This window comes from Astyanax mexicanus, chromosome 22 (assembly GCF_023375975.1).
Source record: "Astyanax mexicanus isolate ESR-SI-001 chromosome 22, AstMex3_surface, whole genome shotgun sequence".
Taxonomy (NCBI): domain Eukaryota; kingdom Metazoa; phylum Chordata; class Actinopteri; order Characiformes; family Acestrorhamphidae; genus Astyanax; species Astyanax mexicanus.
The window spans coordinates 31,381,219-31,397,094 of record NC_064429.1 but is presented as its reverse complement, the minus strand read 5'-3'; the positions used below and the strand labels follow the sequence as shown (position 1 = coordinate 31,397,094).

General features: G+C 37.2%; 1 protein-coding gene across 2 annotated transcripts in view; it reads right to left on the bottom strand.

Moving 5' to 3' along the window:
• Positions 1–15,876, bottom strand: part of LOC103040026 (apoptosis inducing factor mitochondria associated 3) — a 39,623-nt gene that overhangs the window by 7,545 nt on the left and 16,202 nt on the right. For both annotated transcript variants that reach the window (XM_049470693.1, XM_049470694.1), the window contains exons 2-15: positions 13,221–13,418; positions 8,751–8,964; positions 7,526–7,635; positions 7,106–7,215; positions 6,720–6,764; positions 6,509–6,605; positions 5,570–5,682; positions 5,162–5,248; positions 4,527–4,618; positions 3,695–3,825; positions 3,477–3,592; positions 2,088–2,159; positions 901–964; positions 280–356 (exon numbers count right to left, since the gene is read on the bottom strand). In XM_049470693.1, coding sequence (XP_049326650.1) covers positions 280–356; positions 901–964; positions 2,088–2,159; positions 3,477–3,592; positions 3,695–3,825; positions 4,527–4,618; positions 5,162–5,248; positions 5,570–5,682; positions 6,509–6,605; positions 6,720–6,764; positions 7,106–7,215; positions 7,526–7,635; positions 8,751–8,964; positions 13,221–13,251 — 1,359 coding nt within the window. In that variant the 5' untranslated portion in view covers positions 13,252–13,418. The remainder of the gene's footprint in view (positions 1–279; positions 357–900; positions 965–2,087; positions 2,160–3,476; positions 3,593–3,694; positions 3,826–4,526; positions 4,619–5,161; positions 5,249–5,569; positions 5,683–6,508; positions 6,606–6,719; positions 6,765–7,105; positions 7,216–7,525; positions 7,636–8,750; positions 8,965–13,220; positions 13,419–15,876) is intronic.

Here is a 15,876-nt window from a genome sequence, read left to right as displayed (position 1 = left end):
ATGGCAAGTGACAAGCTGATTGGTTTATTGCATGTTACACCCAAAACACACCCATGATTAAGTAAGATGCGTTTTGAGCATTTTGAGTCATGCAAGACATACTTTTCCTGTCGTTACGATAGCAAAGACACACTGACATGCCTTAAATCAAGTGCAGTTGACAGCTCAATTATAGATCGCTAAAATAGGGCCTACAGTATATACTTTAAAATGTCTTTTCCGTTATTATTATTATTATTTTAGTGTCTGAATGCAGATGCATCAATGCATTAACTTTACCTTGTTGACAGTGATGAATCCCTTGGAGTCCATGTGTACTCCACTCTGCTTCAAAAACGAGGTGGCAGGACTCGAACCTAAAGACGCATCACAGATTATTCTACTTTAGCTGGTACACTGCAAATTTTCTAAATTTAAGGCAATAAATCTTATTTTCTTCTCTGATAAGACTATTTGTCTTACTAAGCATTGTGTGTAAGTGTTAGATTATTTTGCTTATTTTAGGGATAATTATCTTAATTATTCTTACTTAGAATTTGTACCTTATTTTAAGTAATTTAAGATCAAAATAAGCACAAATCAAGCAGCAATCAAGTTATTCTTTTTTTAACTTTTTTGCTTGATTTAGGTGTTACTTCACTCATTTTGAGACGTTGCCATTGCTTTTTGTAAGAAATTTTACTAAGAAAATTTAGCTTACCCCATTGGCAGATTTTTTTGCTTAATATACATATATTTGTCTTAATTTGCATATATTTTGTCTAGTTTTTCCAATGGATTTTGTGCAGTGTATACAGCATCATGCTGCAGAAACCATTTCAATATAATAATATAATGTGAGTATATTATCATATAATTAGTATTAAGGCCTAAATGATTACAGTATATTCTCTCTCTTACCTGCACCAATAACACACACGTCTGCTCGGAGGACCTTTCCGCTCTTTAGGACCACTTCTTTTAACTGTAAAAGAAAAAAACAGGAAGTTCAGTGGGAGAGAATATTCTGCTTTAGCTTTGCATCACATAACACATCTATTACTAATATTAAAGTATTAATTACTTATGTTTTGGATTAAATAAATGTAACTACTTAGACATGCAATATTCACTCAGTAAAGACCAGAGGTGAAAAAAGTACTGAAAATTTGTAATTGAGTATAATTACCTTTACTTTGCTAAAATTCTACTCAAGTAAAAGTACCCATCTAAAAATCTACTTGAGTAAAAGTAAAAAGTACTCAATTTAAAATGTACTTTGAGTAAAATTTACATAGTTACTTTTAATTATTTGATGTAAAAAAAAAAAATCATACATTAAATTGTTTTTAACGAACTATTATTCCACATTATAATTTGGACCTTTCAGGCAGTATTTGTTCAGACCACCCCATAAAACATATTCAGAAAAAGTGGTACAGGTTTCTATCATCCATTTTTTTTCTTTACTGTTAAAAAGTTATGATCATATAGGTGACTATAAACTGTATTGTTATATTTTTACAGGTCATTGTTTTATTTTAACTTACCATTGCTCTGTTTTAACTGCTATTTACATGTTTTTTAGTAAAAACAAGTACTCACACCACATGCTTTTGCAGGTTTGATGTGGAAGTTTTGAAGGCTGACAGCTCTGTCCAGTGGGGCACTTTTTTTTTTTTTTTTTTTTTTTTAAACAATTTTTTTTTTCCCCAGCATTTTATTTTTTACTCAGTAACGGGGAGTTTTCCAATGTAGGGAAGTAAATTACTTGTGTCAAAATGTACTTGAGTAAAAGTAAAATTACCTATTTTAAAAACTACTTTAAAAATGACAAATGACTCATTAAATCTACTCAATTACAGTAACTTGAGTAAATGTAATTCATTACTTTCCACCTCTGGTAAAGACTATTAGAAGTTAAATTATTGTGTATACAGAGACAATAATTATAGATTAAGAAGTAAAAAACAGAAAAAGGACAAAGGTGCAATAAAAGAGAGAGAGAAACAGAAGAAAGAGATGTGAAAGAGAGAAACAGAAGAAAGACAGAGAGGGAGCCTAGGGTCCATCAGGCTGAGCCCGTGTTTCTCTCACTTTCTGGATACCTGTCCATGATGCCCTCGCATCTCCGATACCTCGTTCAGCATGTAGAACTTCACCCTGTTCATCTCAAACAGCTGCCACACCAGAGCACAGTCACGTTACACACCAGCCAATCACAACGTCCATTCACACTGTCAGAAAATACATTAGCTACTGTGTGCTTTATTACATGCAGATTTTATCAAATTGAAAACCTCTGGAATATAATCAAGAGAAAAAGAAAAATCCCAAACCCAAGTCATCAAACCATCAAACCAAGCTGAACTGCTTGAATTTTTGCACCAGGAGTGGAATAAAGTTATCCAAAAGTAGTGTGTAAGACTGGTGGAGGAGAACAAGATGCCAAAATGCAAGTTTAAAACTGTGATTAAAAAACAGGGTTATTCCACTAAATATTGATTTCTGAACTCTTAAAACTTTATAAATATGAACTTGTTTTCTTTGCATTATTTGAGGTCTGAAAGCTCTGCATATTTTTTGTTATTTCAGCCATTTCTCATTTTCTGCACATAAATGCTCTAAATGACAATATATTTATTTGGAATTTGGGAGAAATGTTGTCTGTAGTTTATAGAATAAAACAACAATGTTCATTTTACTCAAACATAAACCAATAAATAACAAAATCAGAGAAACTGATTTAAAAACTGGAGTGTTCTCTTAATTATTTCCAGAGCTGTACATTGCAAAACTGTAATCAAGGCAATACTGAGATTTTTTTTTTTTTTTGCAGTAAAATTGTAGGAAAATTGTTATAGCAGAAGAACACACTGAAACAACGAGTGGAAAAACATTAAAGGTCATATTGATTGTGATTTTTTTAGACGAGCTGTCAACCAGGCTCGAACCGTGATCTGTGCAGCTTGATTTAGGGTGTGTCAGTGTGTCTTTGCTATCATAACGTCGGGAAAAGTATGCATTGCGCAGTTTGGAAAACGCAAAATAAGGTCATGCACTAATCCTCTTAATCAATAATAGGTGTGTTTTGGGTGTACTATGCAATAAATCAACCAATCAGCACATCACTTGCCATTCCCTTTAAGAGCCAGGTGCGCTCTGACTTTGGCGGATTGCTATTTTAACAGCGCAGCCACTTAGCATAGGAAACCGACCTGTTCGCATAGCTGCCACCAGGCACATGCTATGGGTTTGAGCACTGCTGTGCATGGCAAGCAGGGGTTGTACACACAATGGGGATGCGCCTGTGTTGACAACTCTCTGCCAAGATAGCAATGAACGTCTGATTGATTCTGTTGACGTATGTCTAGGTTGATTTCAGTCAGTGGTGCACCTGTTCTGTTGCCAAGATTTAAGCAATACTCCAAAAATATACGTCCTCATTTTCTCATTTTTTTTAGCACAGGAATCCATGTAAAAGGATGCAATCTTACCTTCATCAGAGCTTTCCCTACTTTCTCCCCCAGAGCTTTACGGAATGGCATAGCCTCAGTTCCGATCACAGAGACCGAGTGAGCTTTATCTGTCAGAGCTGCTGCAACCTCCATTCCTGAACACAGGTACAGCACACATTATCCAGCACACCTGAATACTTGTAGCAGAACAGGTTATGTCAATATAACATAATCCTAGAAAGCTGAATAACTCTCACCAATAAAGGAGGTTCCCACGATGACTGCATTCTTGCTGCCTGCTAGCCTGGCTATGCTGTTAGCATCTTCAGGAGTTCTCAGTTGAAAGACGTTCCCAATGTCTTTACCTTTGTAGTTTATGCTCTTGGGTCTTCAAGACACAGAATAGGGGAAAAAGAAAGAGATGGAGACCTCAGTTTAAATTTTATTCAGCATCACAACAAGTACTGGCTAACCTGATCCAAAACTAATATCACTTTCATAACATTACCAACAAAAATGATGATTCCACAATAAACATATCAGTGCAATACAATACAATATTTTGCATTGCTGATACAGGTGTTAAGTTGCACCCAGACAGATTACTAAACCTCGACCGATGCCAAGTGCTAATATATTAGATTCATTAATAATCCTGCTGGAAAATAAAATCCGCATCTTCATAAAAGTTGTCAGTAGCAGAGGGAAGCATGAAGTGCTGTAAGATTTTATGGGAAAACAAAAGTGCACTGACTTTAGACTTGATAATAAAACACAGTGGATCAACAGCAGCAGATGATGGACATGTCTCTCCAAACCATCACTGATCATCAGTAAATTTTACATTTCATTTGTAAATCAATGGAGGACAGTCTGGAGGAAGAGTGGAGAGACACACAGTCCAAACTGCTTGAGGTCTAGTGCGAAGTTTCCACCCATCAGTGATGGTTTGGAGAATGCTGTTTGCATTCTCTCCATTAACTTAAGCATGTACTGTACAATGTACAAGTACATGCTTAAAATATCATGGTAATAGAAATACAAATAACATTGATTGAATCTTTTACATAACTTGAAACATTTACTTACTTGCTTCCCGTTGCAATCAGGAGTTTTCTGTACTCCATCTTATAGCCGTCCTGAAACGTTACCGTCTTCGTCTTTACATCCACAGATACAGCCTGAAGAGGAAGATACATGTAAATAATAGCATAATAGCTTTTAATAGAAAGGCAACAATGATATATGCACAGTCTTTGACTGTGTTTTAAAGGTGCTTGAACATTTTCTGTTTTTTTTTCTAGAGCTATAACTCACTAATGGTGCACTGCAGAGCATCTTGACTGAAAAGTCAACATCTAACTGTTACATGCATGTCTTTAAATGTTTTTGTTGGTATGACCTGTGTTTTTTTTTTTACGTCTATGTAAGTTTAACAATACAAGGCCAAGCCCAATTAACGTATTTTTTTTAGCATGCTGCATATTTGGCCTATACCTGCACTACATTCTTGGACCTTAAAAAGAGTTTATTCAATACAGGCAACCATGCCAGCAAACTGTTGTTGTCACTGAAGCCAACTTAATAACTTAATAACTCTAGTTTTACAGTGGCTCACTCTAATTATGAATGGCCTATAAGTCAGGTGGCCCCTAGAGTGGCCAGGAATTGGATGTTTCTAATAAAAAAATATGATAAACGATAAGTCTCAGTGCCAAACTCACTTCTTTTTCCAGTAGCAGCTCTATGTCATGGTTCTGGAAGAACTCCATTGACCGTAGTTGAAGCTGCTCGGCTGTGCTTTCTAATGACTGAAAACAAGAATGAAATATCAGAACACTGATCATTAAAGAGTAGAGGGAATTTGTAACTTTGTAAAGTCCTATTAAAAAATCAATCATGCCATTTCTAGAAATCTTTACATTTTAAAATAGCTGGATTCACCATTTAGAAATGATGTCAGGATACATTTGGACATATAATGTACCCTCTAACCCTCTAAGGTTTTCAGTTGATACTATACCGTACAGTACTACACTGGTAAATAATTTAAATACTCTTTTAAAAATGTAAAAATGACAAATATATGACTGTTTTGCCCCTTGTCTGGTCTGTGGACTCTCTGTACAAACCTTACTCAGTTTAGGTCTGTCATAGGGCGGGTGCTTTTCCATGGTGCACATCACGATACGGTCTGTGAAGCCTTCCTGCCTCAACGTCTCAGCACACACCAAGGCAACAGGACCTGAGAGAGAGCAGGCAAATGCAAGTTTATGGCAATTCTGCCAGATATAGGTTAAAATATGGTATGCTAGTATATAAAGTTTCACACTGCTGCCAATGCAACATCCCTGGACAGATGAACACGCTTGGATGAGAACACTAATCAACAGTTATGTTACATAGGGAGAGCTAGGCCAATTTTGTTATATAGGACTCCTGGCCACGGATGGCTATGACATAATATTGCTATTAAATAGATCTTTTTACATATATACAGCTCTGGAAAAAAAATAAGAGACGAGAAGAGATGATGAGTTTCTTAGAATTTACCAAATTAAAAACCTCTGGAATATAATCAAGAGGAAGATGGATGATCACAAGCCATCAAACTGAACTGCTTGATTTTTTGCACCAGGAGTAAAGGCATAAAGTTATCCAAAATCAGTGTGTAAGACTGGTGGAGGAGAACATGATGCCAAGATGCATAAAAACTGTGATTAAAAAACAGGGTTATTCCACCAATATTGATTTCTTAATTATTAAAACTTTATGAATATGAACCTGTTTTCTTTGCATTATTTGAGGTCTGAAAGCTCTGCATCGTTTTGTTATTTCAGCCATTTCTCATTTTCTACAAATAAATGCTCTAAATGACAATATTTTTATTTGGAATTTGGGAGAAATGTTGTCTGTAGTTTATATAATAAAACAACAATGTTCATTTTACTCAAACATAAACCTATAAATAGCAAAATCGAGAAACTGATTCAGAAACTGAAGTGGTCTCTTATTTTTTTTCCCATAGCTATACGTATACCCACGCTTGACCAGGTGTAGGAGGTTCTGACCTGATCCGATGATGAGAACGTGACTAAAGCTTGTACTGGAGTTTATGACTGCAGAACACTTTGCCATAGCCTTCGTCCTCCTCTGCGTCTGGAGAGCCTAAAAAACAAATAAATTAAAAAATTAGCTTTATTAATTAATTCTACAACTTGGCCACATTTAAGCCACACCTCCAGCAGCTCAAACCCAGAGAAGCAGGGAGAATCTGATTACCTGCTTGTTTGCCCGTATGATCACCTTGTCCTTTTCAACTCTGACCTGTGAGAAAAGACAAAGGTCAGTAGTATTCTTGTTTTTTTCAATTTTCTCATGACCTTATCTGACCTGGTCGACTCATCAATTACTGATAAAATCTATTATCTAAATCAGTTGGGCTCAATTTTTTGGTTTGTAATGGCTGCTGCGCCTGCGCACATCTCCACAGTGAGGAATGTTTTGCCCACCAGTATGCAGATTCTCATTTATTCTCCAGACAAGCAGCAAGCTGATTGGCTCTCTTTCTTCAAGGAAGGGACTTAATCCACCATGATTAGCAACTCACTGACAAGTTGCATTTAATGTGTTTTTATATATTTAGGAAAGGTGCAATAAAGTGTTACCTGAAAGGTGGGAAGGCTGTCCAATCCGGGGAAATCTTCAATGTCTCCAGTTGCGATACTGAAACAGGCTCCATGCCACGGACATCTGACATGACCTTTGGATAAAACCCCTGCAGGAGAGGATAACACACATTAATAACATAGGCAAAACTGCTAATTTTGCCGATTTTATCTAATCTGACTGTCAGGAACAAACAGGACCCCAGCCAACATGCCCATGTGTTGTTACTAGGGCACAGTTAATGGGTCTTCTCACTAACAGCCCACTTTAATTAATCTCACATGGGCAACATTTAGGTTTCCTAACCCCTCCTGGTCCCATCACTGACACCCATATGTGGGGTCCACATGGAACCCATGAACTTTCTGCTTCCTGATTGGCCTACCCATAGAGAACACACTGTGGAAGACATGCCTCACCCTTAACCAGTGGTGCCCCATAGTGTGGGCACTTGTGCCCAATGGCAGAGAATTCTCCATGTTCCTTGATGAGGAGAGCTCTGCCCGCTCCCAGATCCACCTCACGCATCCTGTTAGAGAAAACACACACAGAGTGTGATCATTACACAGTGCTTTAAAAAAAAAAAAAAAAAAATCCCTAAAATCTCAGCATATACTATGTATATGTGGACAAAAGTTTTGGGACACCTGCTTATTCCTTGTCCTGCTTTAGTGCCATTGTCCCTCTACAATTTGTGTTAAATATTTGATTTCATTCAGCTAAAATAAGAGCATTAGTGAGGTCAGAACATTGGATGGTCTTCATCCTGCCTCAGCATCACCAACTCCTTAATCTTTCAAAAGGTACTGGATGCATATAAGTTCCCGAATTGGACGCTGCACATAAACAACCCTGCAAGTCCTAATTTATAGTGGGAAGTTCAGAGACAGTTTTGATAGTTAAAGAGAGTTTTTGATAGGATTGATATTTGAGTTTTCATATGTAGCCTGTATACAGGCCAAGTTAAGAGGTTAAATACACTCTGTGGTAAAATATTGGGTTCCTTGTAAAATCCAGCAGCTTAGCACTAGTAAATGCCACCCAACAGTGCTACACTGAGGAACCCTGAGTGTTACGGTAAGCCAGGATGCTATCAGCTAGCAAATCATCCCACGTAGCTTGTTTTAACATGGTAAATGCACAGGCTACAGTCCGATATCCTCGCCTCTGAACAGAAAAAGAGCTAACGCTGCGGTTAGCGGCTAATGCTAATACTGCTCCAGCCTCTGTGCTAGACAATCTTTACTAAAAACTCCTGTATAACTCTGCACTTTAGCAGAGTGGCTTTACCGCTCCTTAATACCTGAGTGGTAGAATTCATACACTGATATGGCGCACCAGATTATAAAGGTCCACTGTACTAAAAGGCGCACTGTCAATTTTTGGGAAAATTAAAGGATTTTAAATGCGAAGCCACTACATGGAGCAATCTCTTCTCAACTCTCAAAAATAATTTGCCTAAAAAACCCACGCTTTTTCTCTTTTTTTTGACACATTATGACAAAATCATACCGAACTGCAGGGTTTTTACCGATGTGTGAAGCAAAACATTATATTTTTTAAACCCAAAAAAGCCTTGAAACCCTTAAAAGCACAGGGTACAACATTTTGACCAGCACTTCAATCAATTGCTCCCCTACTTACTGTCCATTTTCCAGATCTTTGACGTGGCACACCGTGGCTTCTATATAGTCTCTGTGTTTGTGAGATGGCCTTAACGCGGCGGAGTCTTCGTCCGAGCAGTGACCCAGGGAACCGTTGGGACGGCACTCGGAGAAGGGACTGGCCTTTCCATTAGGAGACATCAGGTCTGCTTCCTTCTCTTTCTCCAGGAGAGTCAACTCAACTTTCACCTCAACTGCAAAGACAGAGAGACAAGAGTCAACCTTTTCTTGAGGATCAAAAAAAAATGTGTCACGCCTGATTCTGTCAATCAACCTGCTCCTGAAGCCTGTCTGCCTAAAGACTCAGTTTCCCAGAAGCCTCAGGCTCAGAACTACAGTGACTCTGATAATCACGTGTCTCTCAAGCGTTCTACATCACCCAGCTACTGACTGATTGCAAATCATCTCCACCTGGTCTTCCTAGTATATATACTCCCTCTGTGCAACTCTCAAGTTGTTGCGTATTTGTAGCTCTGTACTAAGCGTTCTATCCTGCCTATTGATTCTCTGTTTCTTGACCTTGTTTCTGCCTATCATTTACTCTTCTGACTCTTCCCTCTTGCTTGTTTGATTTACTTTTGCCGACCTATTTCCAGAGGTGGAAAAAGTACTGACAATTTGTAATTAAGTAAAAGTACCTTTACTTTGCAAAAATTCTACTCAAGCAAAAGTAAAAGTACCCATCTAAAAATCTACTCGAGTAAAAGTAAAAAAGTACTCAATTTAAAATTTATTTTGAGTAAAAGTTACATAGTTACTTTTAATTATTTGATGTAAAAAAGTACAATTATTTTTTTTAAATTAATTATTATTCCAAATAATAATTTGGATCTTTCAGGCAGTATTTGTTCAGACCACCCCATAAAACTTTTTCAAAAACAAGTGGCATAAGTTTCTATGATCCATTTTTTTTCTTTCATGTAAAAAAGTATTTAATTATTTACTCAGTAATGGGGAGTTGTCCATTGTAGTGAAGTAAATTACTTGTGTCAAAATGTACTTGAGTAAAAGTAAAATTACCTATTTTAAAAACTACTTAAAAATTACAAATTACTCATAAAATCTACTCAATAACAGTAATTTGAGTAAATGTAATTTATTACTTTCCACCTCTGTCTATTTCTCCTCTTTGACTACTCTCTTGCCTACTCCCTGTTATATGGATATTCAGTGTACCAAACCTTGCTTGTTTATCGACCACTCTTTAGGTATGTCTATATCTTTGCTGCCTTGCTGGTTTTTACTCTGCCTGTTTTTAAACACCCCTGTTTGCCTAACTCTATAAATAAACCTGTGTTTTCTAACCAGCGTTTATCTCCCCTGGTACTGGTATTCCTTACATTATGTTATTTTACTGTATATTTGAGCCCTACAGACAGAACCACCTTACTACCAATGTACCATTCAAGATCAATAAACCAATAAATATCAATAAAAACTGGGAGAAATTGGGGGCGTATTTTAAAACTCCTCACTAATAGTATAGATCACTTCTAAGACCAATTAGCAGTGTATATTTTCCTTTTGGAAGTTTCTCCATGAGAAGAGGGCGGTGGTTGTGTAATGCAGTTCCACCACAGCGAGCACGGAACCAGCTTTCACTCTCTGGCTGGAAAAATGTGCTGAGAACCAACCAGGCTCTAATGCTTTAATCTCAGAGAGAATTCTCACCTGCTGAGCGAAGCTTAATTAAAATCAATGGAAAATCGTAAGGGACGACCAAGGCCAGTGGTGGAGAAGAAAGCTGGCCGGCGGCGGCCGGTGCGCTCCAGATGCTTGATTATTAGTGACACTGCACTGAAAAGAAGGAGATTCGAACTGAAAGCTGGGTCGTCAGAACAAGGTGACAGAAGTGTTAGTATGAAGTTTGGGTTCTGGGTTGGATGTAGGAGAAGTTATGCTTGTGTTTGAATGATATTCATTTAAAATGATACACTGTGTGTAAGATATATAGTAGCAGTACCACATTATCCCTATTAAACAGACATTTTAATTACATAAATTGTAAATTTACAATAATAAAAAGTTAACAAAACTATCCATGGCTGTGTAAACTTATTTTACTCATTGAATCTGGAGTTTAATGCTGTTTTTATTAATGTAGTAAACGGATATCACTGTCTATTAGCATGATGCAGCACTTCTGACATTTGATTCTAAAAGCTACACTCAAAACTAATAAAAATGTGCTAAACTTTTTTTTTTTTAACTAAAACAGACACGTTTTCATACATTTTGCCAATTAAATTTGTTTAATATTATTATTTCTAATTTTACATGGCCAATTACCCAACCCACTCATTAGGACTCTCCCTATCACTAGTGATGCCACAACACCAGGAGGGTGAATACTAGCACACACGTCCTCCGACACATTTAAAATCAGACTCCGCCTCTTTTTGAACTGTTTCTGATGCAGCATTGCAGAGTAGCATCACAGTGCACTCTGAGGAAAGCGCAGGAACTCGGTTCTGATACATTAGCTCACAGATGCAGCCTTGTTCTGATCAACATCACCCTAGGAGTGATGAGGGGAAAAGGCGCCATCTACTGTACCCACCCAGAGAGAACAAGGCCAACTGGGCTCTCTCAGGGCTCCGGTGGCAGATGACAAGCTCCACAATCTCCTGAAATTTTGCCAATTTTAAGAGATTTATTTAATTAATCAAATAATGATATTTTTGCTGATGTGAGGGTGGCTCAAAATAATTTAGTAATAAATTATTCAGACCGAAACATTTTTTTTTTTGCAATTTTTAGCTAAATAAATCTGGTTGCAAAATATTCGGCAGCCCCCACCAAAAAATAATACAATTGTATTTTGTTTTATTTAAATTGTACATTTATTATTAATGTAAAAAATATGACAATGAAATGTATCTCTAAGTCACCCCAAAATACATGTGACCACTTAGGGAACAGAACAGAACTCAACAGAAATATTAGCTTATCCCATAAACAGGGCACAAGATCATATAATCAATTCCTATGCTAGACAGAATTGTATTTTTTTAAATAACATTTTCAGAAAGCAGATATGATTTTAAAATAAAGAAATCATCTGAAATACTGCTAAAGACTGGTTCACAAACTGTGAAAGAGTTGATAGATTGATGTCATATCTGATTTAATAACATATCACTCAGGGCACTAAAGCCATTACAATACAGTAATATCTGAGTTTTTAATACTTCCATTCATACTCAATTACTCACTCTCTCTCCCTCCCTCTCTGTCTGACACACACACACACACACACAGCTATTCCACTAAGTAGATGGTTGCAATATCACCCTAGGAGTGATGAGTGGAAAGTCGCAATCATCTGGCCCAGAGAGAGCAAGGTCAATTGTGCTCTCTCAGGGCTCCCGCAGCTGATGGCAAGTTGCATGACCGGGATTCGAACCAGCAATCTCCCGATCACAACTGGCCATTGCAGCCAACTGTCAGTCACCCCTACTAGTAGTGAGACGAGGGACAATAACAGACCTCCCACACATTCTCGCGTTTACAGTTTAAACTGCAAAGCAATGCACAGCTGCTGATATGCGCACGCAGAAGTATAAACATGCTCCGCTGCGTCGCACACATTTTGCTGGATACGACGCAGTATAAATTGGGCTGTAGTGATACTTTAATATTGTTTTAAATAATTTACATTCTAGTATATCATCATTACATTCACAGATATACTATAAAGCTTTATCATTCCAATAATTCCTTCTGGGTATATTATTACTATTTATTTTGTAAATGAGTTAGAAAATCTCTGTTTAGTCTAGTCTTAGGTGTAATCCGTTAATCTGGGAACCTGGCCCAGAATATCATAATCTAATGAATCCTCTGATTTCTAAGTATTTCTTTCTAAATAAAAGTCTGATCAGACAATGAAACACTGAATACTCTTAAGTCAGAGTATAAAAGTCCTGTATAAGTCGGTTTTCAGTGCCATATCGAATTTATGTGCTTGTTTTTTTTTTCTGGGTTCAGATTAATAAAAAGCCCACAGTCCCTCAATGTAGGCTCAATCAATTCAAGTCTCGCTGCCGTCCAAAAGCCAGTGCCCACTCGCAGTCCAACAAGCGGCTCCATTGACTGATGAAGTCATATTTGGTGCCCTTCAGCTCCACTCGGTCTTCGCGACGGAAGAAAGGAAACAGCGATACATTGTGAAACACTCGAACACGCTCAACACTCATTTTTCACTGTCTAATCCCCGTGAACACAGAGAGCGACTGAGAGCATTAAAATTCCTGCAGCACCAAAAGAAAGCCATGCCACAAAGCAGTCAGGGGGCAGGTTGGACTGACCTATATATAGATGAAGAAACAAGTGCCAATTATTACAGGATTTGAGGGCGTGGGTGGGGGTGTACGGCAGAATGCGTCTGCCTGTGTGAGTATACGTGTGGGTATTGTGTACAGTATGTGTGTGTGTGTGTGTGTGTCACCTGGTTTGGGTTTGGAGAGGCATCCTCCCATGGTGGGCCCGGAGTGAAGCCAGGAGGCCCGGTGATTGGGAAGCCCAGGGCAGGATCAGAAGCTCAGGATGGACCGTAGGGAATGGGGATGGATGCAGCACCACAGTAGTGAAGTTCGGACCTGTCTGGCCCGCTTGTCCATATCAGAAATCAGCCACTGCACATAGCCTGAGGATGGTTATTTAAAAAAAAAAATTAAAATAAAATAAAAAATCAATATACGTGTGCCAAAAGTCATGGGACAACAGTATGTATCATATGTAATGCGTCATGAAGATCAACCTTAGGAGGACGGCTTGGGAATGCCCACACCTGTATATATTGTGAGGTTTTATCTTATAAGTGAGTGAGGTTGGTTGAGCACTGGGCACTGTGCTCATGGCAAGGTCCAGCTTTGTTCCCGCCACCATTACTCTGCTGAACTCAACCCCTCACTGATAACACTAACACTCATACTACACTCACCAGAACTCACAGCCATCAGTCAACAATCAGTCGTTACCATTGGTATTATTACTACTTTATATATATGTATATATATATATATATATATATATATATATATATATATATACATATATATAAACAGCACTATTTATTGCCCATTTGCACAGTTCTTTCACACTAATGCGTCTATTTGAACTCATGGTAGATACATTTTATTGCCATGTACCATAAAAGAGCAATACACTAGACAGACACAGGCTAAGGTGCGACACTATCTAAACAAACATACAGGAATATAAAATAAACTGAGACAAGGAACAGCAACCTAACCAACGTAAAAAAAAAAACGACAAACTAACACTGAAAACAAATGGCTACATATACACACACACAAGGCAGAAAAGGAAACAGGGAACACCTGGGGAGAGGTAACAAGGGGGCGGAGCTACAAATGAGCATGAAGGGAACCAACAGGAACAGGGCAAGGATGTGACAATTTATTGACCCTTCTAAACTGTGTATGAATAAATGCACTGCAAAAAGGTAAATCTTAGCAAGTTAAATTTTCTAATTTTAAGGCAATAAATCTTATTTTCTTCTCTGATAAGAGTTTTTGTCTTACAAAGCATTGTGTAAGTGTTGGATTATTTTGCTTATTTTAGGAATAACTATTTTAATCCATTTTACTTAGAATTTCCACCTTATTTTAAGTCATTTTAACTCAAAATAATCACAAAAAGTCAGACATTAAATTGATTTTGATCTTAATTATTGAGTCTAAATTTTAAAATAAAAAAAATGATTTAAGTTTTACTTTACTTATTTTGAGAAATTGCAATTGCTTTTTTAAAGAAATCTTTCTTTTTTGTTTTGCTTAAAATAAGAATATATGTCTTAATATACATATATTTTGTCAAGTGATAGCCAGTTGATTTTTTTTTCCCAGTGTGTACCTCTCTAGCCCCTCATTAAGCATGATGTCAATAGGGTTATATTCGTTTATCAGTTTCAGAGAGTCCTATTACATTGCTAGTACGTGTCCATGGGCAGTAAACAAGCTGTGTGTGCACATTTGCACATCTGTGTGAGCAATGGGTGCAACTTAAATGTGGATAAACTCATTCATTAGAACTCAGCAGGGGTCAGCAGTTCACCAGCTTACCTACTGCAGATTTATTATTAATCACATTAATCATATCTCTCAAGTGACAGTAGACATCATATGCAAATTCTGCAAATGCTATATTCGTCCTGTCTGCCTGTTGTCAGGTGACGTAATCAGTAGCTAAAATAGAACAAAACAGTTAAAACTGCTGAATAAAACCATTTAATTTTGGCCAGAAAACGCTGATTAAAGACCTCCTACTCTGGCCACCAAATGGGGCCGCTTCAGTAAAAAGATGCCTGACTAACCTTACTGATTGATTCCCAATTTGCTGTAGTTTACAGTGTAATACTGGTGTAAAGGATAACAAATATCATGGTTCAGGTGTAATCATGTTTTTCTCGTCACAAATTGGATTATTTATTTTCTTTGGTTAAGTAAAAAAGAAACAAAGAAAGACAAATGTGTGAACATATTTTTTTTACTTTTTTTTTTTGACACTGTTTGTCTGTTCATTTGTACTAATGATATAATAGGGTGAATGGAGCTAAATGGCTAATGGCTAAAAACTCAAATTTACATTTTTTTTATAACTTTAGGTAGTTATCTAGTATATCTCCTTGTCCTGGATATTCCTTTACTTTTAAAAAGTAAAATGATGTATTTCACCAAAAAGAAAGAAAAAATACTTCTGTATTTTATTTTCTAAAATAAACAGGTTTTATGCAGTAAAGACGCTAGCATTACTGCTACTGTGAGCTGAACGCTGAAGTTAAAGCCAGAGCTTGTTTAAAAGGTTTATATGTGGAGTTTAAAAGCTTTAATAATTTTCTTTTTAGGCAGTACTAAAACTAGCTGCTTAATGGGATTTGCCTGTTACATTAGCATCAAGCTATCAGCAGTGACCTGAATCTTATGAGACATATAAGTAGCATATTGATTGCTATTTAGTGCCTCTTTAACCCATACAGTGAGTAGCAGAGCTAACAAACACCACTAACCACACATACTACCAAGCGCTAAAGACTGCATTTAACCCCAACCAACTGTACAGCATCAGCTGCCAGGAAGCTA